The sequence below is a fragment of the Salmo trutta genome, chromosome 9, assembly GCF_901001165.1.
Source record: "Salmo trutta chromosome 9, fSalTru1.1, whole genome shotgun sequence".
NCBI classification, from domain to species: Eukaryota; Metazoa; Chordata; class Actinopteri; order Salmoniformes; family Salmonidae; genus Salmo; species Salmo trutta.
In genome coordinates this window covers 31,214,185-31,226,236 of record NC_042965.1, presented here as the reverse complement: position 1 = coordinate 31,226,236, position 12,052 = coordinate 31,214,185, and the positions used below count along the sequence as shown (strand labels likewise).

The window sequence follows — 12,052 nt, the reverse complement described above, 5'->3', positions numbered from 1 at the left end:
TGTTGTTGATCAGACCTACTACTGTCATGTCGTCAGCAAACTTGATGATGGAGTTGGAACTGTCTGAGGCCACGCAGTCGTGGGTATACAGGGAATACAGGAGGGGACTGAGGACACACCCTTGTGGGGCCTCCGTGTTGAGGATCAGTGTAGAGGAGATAAGGTTGCCTACCTTCACCACCTGGGGGCGGCCAGTCAGGAAGTCCAGGATCCAGTTGCATAGGGAGGAGTTCAGACCCAGGGCTGTGAGCTTTATAATGAGCTTATAGGGCACTATGGTATTGAAGGCCGAGCTGTAGTCGATGAACAGCATCCTCACATATGCATTTGTTGGCTGGATGGAGTTTATGTAAGGTTACACAGAATGTCAAAAGCACACAATGTAACTCTGTCCCTCTCTAACTTGTGTTTGTCCAAAATGGCACCCTATGTACTATATAGTGCACTACGTTTTAGGGCTCTGGTCAAAAGCAGTGCACTATATAGGGAATAGGGTGCCATTTCAGACACATCCTTCTCCTGTAGATCCCATGGAACTCCTCCCGTGCATTGGTCAAACAACCAACTGGAACTAAGGATTGTTTCGGCATGTTCAGGGTAGCCAACCACGGTAAGAATAGGCCATTGCAAACACCAGACTCAAAGACTACTATCATCAGCACTCAATAAAACAAACATGAAATAAAAGCATTGCGACCTCCATTAAAACCTGGGAAGTATTTGATTATGTAAGTAGGGACATTATTCCATTAAAATGTGGAATTGACATTTAGTGAGGGAGGACAGATTATAAACATTAAAGAACAGTGTGTTTCTTGAACAGTCTTGGACAGACGTCACTAATACTATAGGAAGGAACACCATAGTTTGCAAGTAGGGTTGCAAAGCTACCGGTAATTAACCAAAGTTAACGGAATCTTTAGTAATTTTGGTAACTAACAGAAAATCTATGGCAATCAATCATAACTTTGGTAATTTATACCTGCATTTTTTTATTCATATATAGCATTCTTTTTTTTTTATCTATGTGTCCATATTGTCCATGAGTTTCTAGTAGATAACAGGCTAATTGATGAAATAAACATTTAATCAATAGTGCCATTATTTTCAATTACCTCTGCAACTCATCCAACTGTTGACTTTTTTCACAACTGCACCAGTTTGCCGGCAAAACATTGAGAACAAATACATATTGACAGAGTAAAATAAATAATAGTGTGTAAAAATATATAAGGATATTTCATGCTAAAAACCCTCATGTTACATTTTAGCAGACAATGTTATCCAGATCAACTTACAGTAGTGAGTGAATACATCACACTGGTCCCTTGAGGAAATTGAACTCATAACCCTGGCGTTGCAAGTGGCATGCTCTACTAACTGAGCCACACGTAAACACCAACGTTGTTTACTAAGTTTATGGTCCATATTTAGGATAATGCTTTACAGATTTGTCATTTTATTTTTAAATCATTATTTAATTATTTTATATATTTTACATGTGAAAAGGGCAGAGAGATGGCAAGAGAAATTACAGACACCTGTGTTAATCTTAACCCTTGTGTAGTCTTAACATTCTGTATTCTCCCCTTGTCCTACGGGTAAAGAATTCACAATAATTCACTAAACCCCTAAAATAAAGCAAAGTAACAACCTGCCATTCGGATAGAATAATTTGTATGTGTTAATATAATGGCTAAAGTGCTCCACTCTGAAATTATATGATAGTGTGAAATGTTTGAGAATCATGAGAAGATAAAACAAGGAGGTGGGTAGATCTGTTAGAATTGTAATACTATGATGTTATATTCTTTAGTAGGGATGTAAGCAGAGTGAAGTTGTAGAGTAGATAATAGAAAATCATTAGAGGGTTTCAAACCAAGAGGGTCCCAACGGGGAGGGGAGGTGAAAGCCTTGAAGAATGTGACAACTTTTATGGTTCTTTGTGGTTAGTGGAAAAGTACTGGTTGTTTGAGCAGGGAGTGGTCTAAAGATAGGAATGTGTGTGTGTGTTATAAAAGGACTGGGTCCTCATTTCTGACTTTAGAGCTCTCATGAATAAAGATCTGTGAACCTTTTTTATAAAATCTGAGACTTTGCCCAATTATTAGTGAACCCAGGGTCTTACAAACCTCGGTGAATTGGTTAAAGATTAAATGCATTATTGGAATTGAAAATTCCCTTAATAACACATTCATCACAAACTTTGTGAATATCTGGTTTTTCCCTCTTCACAATGCAGAAAGACTGCATTTAATCAATGGACACCACTCGTTTTTATTACAACACACCTGTCATAATTCTTTATTATTATTATTATTATTATTGCTAAAGGTATTGCATAGGTGTAAACATAATTTTTTTGCAAGAGATAGCACTTGTATAGCCTAAGAAAGTAGCAGAAATGTGCAGAAAGTTTTGAATGTGTTTTATTAAAGGGAAACAATAACAGTCTTGAACTTTTTTGGCAACATAGTGATATGTTCTTATATACTGTACAATGAGGAATTCAACTACAAAACACTAGTCTTCTCCCATTTTTTTAACCATTGCCCCCACCCACAAGGTGTATAAACAACAACAATAAATAAGAATAACACAAGATAATAGATACAAAAATGTGAAGAACATAAATCAATCAACACTAATTAGCACATGTAGGACAGTATGCAAGTGTGTGTGCATGGACTTGGCAGATGTATTTCTCACATGTGCAGCACATAGTATTTGTTTTACAGTCCTTATTTGGGGGCAGAATCGGCACCTCCTCCTCTTGGCTGCCCCAGTTGCAGCCTCAGATGGATCAGGACAAGATTCAGCCCCCTGAACAGCTTTCACAAGCACTGCATAGGCTGCTGTGCGGGGGAGGTGCTCCCTTCTTTGAATGTGTGGGGTTACAAATGCCTTTCCCAGCTGCTCCAGGAAGACCCTCCTCTTGTTCCTCTTATCAGGCATCCAGGTAGGGTTGATCTTGTTCCATATCACAAAGGCATTGTATGAGGACACATCAATGATGTTATGGAAGATGACCAGGGGCCAGCAGGCAGTCATCCTCCTGCAGCTGTAAGTTCCAATCACCTTGTCCAGGTTGTCCACGCGTCCTTTGTTGTGGTTGTAGTCCAGGATGATGGCTGGCTTTCTGTCCTCACGATCACTGATCTCAGTCATTTTGTGCAGTGTGCTCTGGAGGATCACATTCTTGTTGCTCTTTGGGAGGTAAGAAACTAGAGTGGTGGTGAGCATAAAGGCAAACTTTGATGAGAAGGCCTCTCTCCCCCTTGTTGCGAGGAGTGCAGGGGGGAGCTCAGGCTTGTTCTTTCTAATTCTGCCAACCATGGTGATCTTCCCCTTCAGTTCAATCAGTAACACACACAATCTCAATTTCTCATTGTGTGTGTGTGTGTGTGTGTGTGTGTGTGTGTGTGTGTGTGTGTGTGTGTGTGTGTGTGTGTGTGTGTGTGTGTGTGTGTGTGTGTGTGTGTGTGTGTGTGTGTGTGTGGTGTGTGAACGATTTTATAACTGCTGGATCAAAAATGACTCTAAGACAATCTTTGTACCCTGGTGGTGTACAGCTTTCATTGAAATATGAACAAAGGCGATGTTTCACTTTTTCTAATGTTGGGGTCACTCTAGGAAAAGTTATCAAATTTCAAGTTGAAAAAATATAATTTAGGGGGTTTTCTTTGCTGTTAAACATAGTGGGGTTAACTACCCAAAAGGGCCACTAGATGACTGGTAGACTACATAAAATCCTTGAAAGATACCAAAATTCTGGTAGTTTACTGGTGAAATTCGAAAGTTTCCAGTAATATACCCTCCCTTTCCAATCCTATTTGCAAGTCATCGGTCAGATGAGGGAAGAGTGGAGTGTCAGTGTCAAATCTAAAATAGTTTTGGGTGTTTAACTACAACACCCCATACATTCTTGAAAATGCACCATAAATCAGTTAATAACATATATCATCCCAAACATCACCTTTATAGTGAACTATAATGAGCTCAGGTCAAAAGTAGTGCACTATAAATTGGAATATGGAACCATTTGGGACAGAGCCAACAGACTTAGTGCTCAGACACACCAACAGTGTTTGCTGGCCGAGAGTACTTAACACCTCTGAACGTAATTTGCGAACCGAGTGCACATCGATTTACCATGTGGAATCCCATGAAAAATGTTGCCAGTCAAACGTCTACAGCGGGAGGTCCCTAAAACACAGCTCGCTGATCCACATTTGGTGCGATGTGTGCAAGCCTTTACAGAAACCTGAAGTTATCCCCATGCATGCATCACTATAACATACAGCACACAGTGACATCTGTGTGAGCTAAGAGGTTAAGGCTATGAAGTCAACCGGACAGAACGCCTGCATCGAAAGTAGCATTCTATTCCTTTTACAGTACACAACTTTTGACCAGTGACCACATGACTCTGCTAGAAAGTAGTGCACTATATAATGAATAGGGTACCGTTTGGATGCAACCACCAACATATACATGTTGTAAGTCACTCTATTTTCACAGTACTTTTGGAATCCTGATTCTGAGGACAGGCAGAAGGACTCAACCCCTCTGATTACATCATCATAAACAACAACAAACCCAGAGAAAGAAGTGGGATTCAAAGGTCCCTTCATGCCAGCCTCTCCCTCCTCTCCAGAGTCCCCTCTCCTGAGTCCCCTCTCCTGACTCCCCTCTCCTGACTTCCCTCTCCTGACTTCCCTCTCCTGACTCCCCTCTCCTGACTCTCCTCTCCTGACTCCCCTCTCCTGACTTCCCTCTCCTGACTCCCCTCTCCTGAGTCCCCTCTCCTGAGTCCCCTCTCCTGACTCCCCTTTCCAGAGTCCCCTCTCCTGACTCCCCTCTCCTGAGTCCCCTCTCCTGAGTCCCCTCTCCTGACTCCCCTCTCCTGAGTCCCCTCTCCTGACTCCCCTCTCCTGAGTCCCCTCTCCTGACTCCCCTCTCCTGAGTCCCCTCTCCTGAGTCCCCTCTCCTGAGTCCCCTCTCCTGACTCCCCTCTCCTGACTCCCCTCTCCTGAGTCCCCTCTCCTGACTTCCCTCTCCTGAGTCCCCTCTCCTGACTCCCCTCTCCTGACTCCCCTCTCCTGACTCCCCTCTCCTGACTCCCCTCTCCTGACTCCCCTCTCCTGACTCTCCTCTCCTGACTCCCCTCTCCTGACTCCCCTCTCCTGACTCCCCTCTCCTGACTCTCCTCTCCTGACTCCCCTCTCCTGACTTCCCTCTCCTGACTCCCCTCTCCTGACTCTCCTCTCCTGACTTCCCTCTCCTGACTCCCCTCTCCTGACTTCCCTCTCCTGACTCCCCTCTCCTGAGTCCCCTCTCCTGAGTCCCCTCTCCTGACTTTCCTCTCCTGACTCCCCTCTCCTGAGTCCCCTCTCCTGACTTCCCTCTCCTGACTCCCCTCTCCTGACTTCCCTCTCCTGACTCCCCTCTCCTGGCTTCCCTCTCCTGACTCCCCTCTCCTGAATATGGCCTTATTTCTATTGCAGCATATTGGATGGCTGTCATTCACATTCCATTCACCCAGCTCAATGTAACAAAGACAGTTTTAGGCTACTATGTATATGATAATAAAATGTTCCCTGTACCCATCATGAGGTTGCTACAACCTAGCTTGCTAATGAAAGTTTACAACGTATGTGCACAGGTCGAGTGAATTTAGAGTAATCAAGGTAACAGACAGTAACAGCTTTGCACACTCTTGCCTGCATCTAGCTGATCTAGGGTGTAATCATTAGTCCAACAGTTGCAAACAAGAGTTTCTATTGGACAATTTCAGGTATGTTTATTACCGTTTTGTTCGGTTTGCTTCCGTTTAATTTTAAAGATTTTTTTTCAACAGAATCAGCTCAATGAATAAACCCCTGATCACACGCAAACACTGTCCACTTTCATAGCAGCCACATACAAACAGCTAGTTGTATATACAACTCTTCTCGCATCTACAGTATATATACAAAAGTATGTGGACACAGCCGTTGCTGACAAGTGTATAAAATAGAGCTCACTGACATGCAATCTCCATAGACAAACATTGGCAGTAGAATGGCCTTAATGAGGAGCTCAGTGTCTTTCAACGTGGCACCGTCATAGGATGCCACCTTTCCAACAAGTCAGTTCGTCAAATTTCTGCCCTGCTAGAGCTGCCTCGGTCAACTGTAAGTGCTGTTATTGTCACGTCTGCTCCCGCTCATCCCTCCCCTGGCGCTTGAGGGTGCCAGGATGCCCTGCATCACACACTCATGCCATCAATTACGCACACCTGCCTTCCCTTGTCACGCGCTTCTGCGATATTGGACTCACCTGGACTCACTTATCATCTGTTTATTACATCCCCTATATTTGTCAGTTTCCCTGCTCTGTTCCCTGCTGATGCATTGATTGTTTTTTTGTACTTTGTTTTTTTGTATGCTGACGCTGTTCCTGTCTCGTTCCATGTCCGTTCCTCATTAAATGTTTGACTCCCCGTACCTGCTTCGTCTCTCCAGCGTCAACTCATGTGACAGTTATTGTGAAGTGGAAATGTCTAGGAGCAACAATGGCAAAGTGGTAGGCCACCCAAACTCACAGAATGGGACTGCCGAGTGCTGAAGCGCGTAGTGTGTAAAAAACACTCACTATCAAGTTCCAAACTGCCTCTGGAAGCAACAGAGTTTCATGAAATGGGTTTCCATAGCTGAGCATCAGCACAAAAGCCTAAGATCACCATATGTAATGTCAAGCGTCGGCTGGAGGGGTGTAAAGCTCGCCGCCATTGGACTCTGAAGCAGTACTAAATGCGTTCTCTGGAGTGATGAATCACGCTTCACCATCTTGAAGTCCGACGGACGAATCTGGGTTTGGCTTATGCCAGGAGAACGCCACCTTCCGGAATGCATAGTGCCAACTGTAAAGTTTGGTGGAGGAGGAATAATGGTCTGAGGCTGTTTTTCATGGTTCGAGGTCCATACAGAAATGGTTTGTTGAGATCGGTGTGTAAGAACTTGACTGGCCTGCACTGAGCTCTGACCTCAACCCCATCGAACACCTTTGGAATAAATTGGAACGCAGACTGCGAGCCAGGCCTATTGCCCAACATCAGTGCCCGACCTCACTAATGCTCTTGTGGCTGAATGGAAGCAAGTCCCTGCAGCAATGTTCCACCATCTTGTGGGAAGCCTTCCCAGAAGAGTGGAGGCTGTTATAGCAGCAAAGGTGGGATCAACTCTATAAGAATCCACATGATTTTGGAATGAGATTTTTGATGAGCAGGTGTCCAGCAACTTTTGGCCATGTAGTGTATCTACGTGCTCTCCTCCTCTCACCTTTTCCCTTCACGTGTGGACTTCAGTGCACAACACATCAGCTGTCTGTGACCAGGCAAAAAAAAACTTTCCGACCCAAACCTTTATATCATGACCGCTAACTGCTACACACAGCCTACATTATAGTGACATCATAGTCAACATAGCTACTAGAACTAACGTGTTAGTAAACCCCCTACAATCATGCAGTACAGTGTACACGTACAGTCAGCAGCAAGCAGTTTAGCAGTTAGACTGGCGGGGCCCGGTGGCAATAAATTAATAAAATCAAAAGCTTACCTTGACTTGGAAAAGTTCCAGTGTTGGATAGCCATAGCCAGCTAGCTAACATAGCATCCCTTCCATTTTGAGCCAGGTGTTTGAGTAGGCTAAACTAGGGAGCTGCATTTGATGCTAGCTAAGTAAGTGAACGTGAAAAAAAAGAGACTATGAAATATAGCTAGCTCTCTCTTTCTCTCTCACTTTCTCTCTTGCTTCTCCTTAATTTTGTAAGAAATTAATTTGTTAAAAACTGTCTCTCTCTGTTTGAGTCAACTACTCACAACATTTTATGCACTGCAGTGCTAGCTAGCTGTAGCTTATGCTTTCAGTACTAGATTTATTTTCTGATCCTTTGATTGGGTGGACAACATGTCAGTTCATGCTGCAAGAGCTCTGATAGGTTGGAGGACATCCTCCCCGGAAGTTGTCATATTTACTGTTTAAGTCCAAGGAAGGGGGAGAGAACTATGAGCCTCCTGGGTGTTGTATTGTAGTCAATGCACCCAGAGGAGGACAGAAGCTAGTTGCCCTCTGGCTACACCATAGTGCTACCCTACAGAGTGCTACTGAGGCTACTGTAGACCTTCATTGCAAAACAGTGTGTTTAATCAATTATTTGGTGGCGTTAATATATTTTTGTATAGTTTTATCTAAAAATGATAACTTTTGTAATGTTTCACTATTTCTATTTTTATGAAATTCGCAGAGGAGGAGGGTCCTCCCCTTCCTCCTCTGAGGAGCCTCCACTGTCCTGCACATTCTCTATGGCTTCTGTTATCATCCACTTAACAACCATAAGCAACCACTTTAACAGAAAACTACAATTCCCAGCATGTCTTCAAGGCCCATACTCAGAAAGCGTCTCAGGGTAGGAGTGTTCTAATCAAGGATACATTTAGCCTTTTCGATTATAATGACTGGACAAGGCGACCTGACCCTAGATCAGCACTCCTACTCTAGTATGGCCCTGGTATTCCTTAAAGCAAAGGTTATTTTAGATGCTCAAGTCTCTATCATGCCAGTACATCACTCTCATCAAATGTATTCACCTGGAGCCTGTTCAGAGAAATGAGTCTCTGATCTTCAAACCACAGAGGATAGCTAGCTAGCTAGCTAGCTAGCTAGATATAGATAGATAGATAGATAGATAGATAGATAGATAGATAGATAGATAGATAGATAGATAGATAGATAGATAGATAGATAGATGGATGGATGGATGGATGGATGGATGGATGGATGGATGGATGGATGGATGGATGGATGGATGGATGGATGGATGGATGGATGGATGGATAGATAGATAGATAGATAGATAGATAGATAGATAGATAGATAGATAGATAGATAGATAGATAGATAGATAGATAGATAGATAGATAGATAGATAGATAGATAGATAGATAGATAGATAGATAGATAGATAGATAGATAGATAGATAGATAGATAGATAGATAGATATATAGTAGGACACTTCTCTGACTCAACACCTCTGAACACGGTTAGGATAGGAGCGCACAATACTGAGGAGTTTCTATATTAGGACAAGACAGTTATACACACTTAGTCACACTGTATCAGAGACTCAGTCTACGCCCCAAATGGCACCCTATTCCCTAGAGTGCAGTACTTTTGACTATGGTTCTGGTTAAAAGTACTTTTACATGTTTTTTATTTCACCTGTGTATCCTCATATCCAGAGCGACTTACAGGAGCGTTTAGAGATAAGTGCCTTGCTCAACGGCACTGATAGATTTTTCACTTAGTCGACTCAGGGATTTGAATGAGCGACCTTTTGGTTACTGGCCCAACACTCTTAACAGGCAACCTGCCAAACTGTAAATGGGAATAGCAGAATAGGGTGCCATTTGGGACACATCTGAATGGTGCAGGTTTGGAAACAGAAACACACACACACATCTATATGACACAGAATGTTATTACATCTACAAAAGCTGCTGATCATCAACAACATCCAACTCATTGCACAGTGCTCCATGCACACACGCTATAATCACAATCACTGGCAAGCAGCAAAAAATATTCGAAAAAGGAAAGATATAAAACAATTCAGTGTAATGGATGGAGTCACTCGGAATCAAAGGCATATGACTAAGAGTAAAAATAGGGCTTAGGATAAAAATTCAATGCACTACTTCTGTAAAACCGTGAAATATTTCTATATGACACATAGTTGTCATGGGAACATCAAAGACGTAATGATATGATAGAGATGTCATATAATGCTTTTGGGGTATATTTTCATTGCATGTTCAATGCAATATTAAGAGGGGTAAGAAACAATTGTTACAGTACTTACTCCATTGATTTAATAAGCTATTCATATGCATCTTGAGGATGGGTGGAAATGCACTGGCCGCCAGTCAGTGCAATACCCAAGCCAGCTTGGCAGTAGTTATAGTCTTTATCCAGAAGCTAGGGAGAACCACATGCATGCAACAATGAGCAAACACACACACACACACACACACACATACACACACAAACACACACACACACACACACACACAGAGCCAGGACTGTTACTATACTGTGACAAACATTAGGCTTTGCTTTCATGCAGGCATCGTTAGAGGCAGGCATAGACAAATATTCAGTAGGCCAGCTGTTGCGTTCACATTTTCCATGCACCCAATAGAAACATTGACCCTGCCTGTAATTTCTGTAAATATCTATTAAAATATTACAAATGAAAACAGGATTACATAAGAAAAGTAGGGTAGGCTATGACAAATACTAACAAATGAGTCTTGATGAGTCTTTGGAATAAGAGCCAGCCATTACCCCTGTCAGATATACTATTCAATACATTGTTGGTATGTAGCCTAATCTTCACTTCTTCAATCAATGATCTCTTGTTATTAGAAAAATATTAAGAGAAACTTTAGGCTATAACTCCATCCTTGAACAAACCTCCAACTTTGAACACATATTTAACACATACTTGATCGGTATAAATGGTACTTACATCGTTATAACAACAGTCCAATTCGTTTATAAAGAGAACTGTTCCCCCAGAAATGTATTGATTATATTCTACACAGTGATATATTTGAACTGCGTTAGCTACGTAGGATACACTGGGATCCGAATTCGGTGCGCTATGCACTGTTTCCGTATGCTGTGCGGCTCTTCAGTCTCCAACCAACGCACTCGCCACTCAGGGTGTGAAAGCGGTTGCACGGCGGAGCGGGGGTGAAACAGTCTTGATGAAATTCATGTTTGATGGGTTGCCTTTGGAACCAACTGTAATTACGTCGGTTGATATCGCTCAACTCAGTCTCCACCCACTCTGTAAGCTTGAAGCTACATTATAGCCACCGATCAGCTGTGCTGTTGGCTACTTTGTAATCACGCAATAGAAAATAAATGGAGTAATTTTTTCCCATGTATTTATTCAGCAGGTACAATAAGGAGAATAAGGCACAAGATGTAAATTGCACAGTCAAAAGTTTGGACACACTTACTCATTCCAGGGTTTTTCTTTATTTTTACTTATTTCTACATTGTAGAATAATAGTGAAGGCATCACAACTATGTAATAACACATATGGAATCATGTAGTAACCAAAAAATGGTGTTAAACAAATCAAAATAAGTAGCCACCCTTTGCCCTTATGACAGTTTTGCACACTCTTGGCATTCTCTCAACCAGCTTCATGAGGTAGTAGCCTGGAAGGAATTTCAATTAACAGGTATGCCTTGTTAAAAGTTCATTTGTGGAATTTCTTCCCTTCTTAATGCATTTGAGCCAATAAGTTGTGAAAAAGGAGGGGTGGCATACAGAAGATAGCCCAATTTGGTAAAATACCAAGTCCATATTATGGCAAGAACAGCTCAAATAAGCAAAGAGAAATGACAGTCCATCATTACTTCAAGACATAAAGGTCAGTCAATGTGGAAAATTTCAAGAACTTTGAAAGTTTATTCAAGTGCAGTCGCAAAAACCATCAAGTGATATGATGAAACTGTTTCTCATGAGGACTGCCACAGGAAAGGAAGAGCCAGAGTTACCTCTGCTGCAGAGGATAAGTTCATTAGAGTTAACTTCACCTCAGATTGCAGCCCAAATAAATGCTTCACAGAGTTCAAGTAACAGACACATCTCAACATCAACTGTTCAGAGGAGACTGTGTGAATCAGGCCTTCATGGTCGAATTGCTGCAATGAAACCACTACTAAAGGACACCAATAATAAGAAGCGACTTGCTTGGGCCAAGAAACACGAACAATGGACATTAGACCAGTGAAATCTGTCCTTTGGTCTGATGAGTCCTTTGAGATTTTTGTTTCCAACTGCCGTGTCTTTGTGAGATGCAGAGTAGGTGAACGGATGATCGCCGCATCTGTGGTTCCCACCATGAAGCATGGAGGAGGAGGTGTGATGGAGAGGGGTGTGCAAAGCTGGCATCAAGGCAAAGAGTGGGGACTTTGAAGAATCTCAAAT

At 42.4% G+C, this 12,052-nt stretch overlaps 1 protein-coding gene across 3 annotated transcripts in view; it reads right to left on the bottom strand.

Annotated features, from left to right (window-relative positions):
* LOC115200398 (dual specificity testis-specific protein kinase 1) overlaps positions 1 to 10,956 on the bottom strand; it is a 50,029-nt gene extending 39,073 nt beyond the window's left edge. For 2 of the 3 annotated variants that reach the window (XM_029763438.1, XM_029763439.1), the window contains exons 1-2: positions 10,574 to 10,956; positions 9,905 to 10,020 (exon numbers count right to left, since the gene is read on the bottom strand). In XM_029763438.1, coding sequence (XP_029619298.1) covers positions 9,905 to 9,935 — 31 coding nt within the window. In that variant the 5' untranslated portion in view covers positions 9,936 to 10,020; positions 10,574 to 10,956. The remainder of the gene's footprint in view (positions 1 to 9,904; positions 10,021 to 10,573) is intronic. The other variant, XM_029763440.1, reaches the window with a different exon arrangement.
* Positions 10,957 to 12,052: the final 1,096 nt, after the last annotated feature.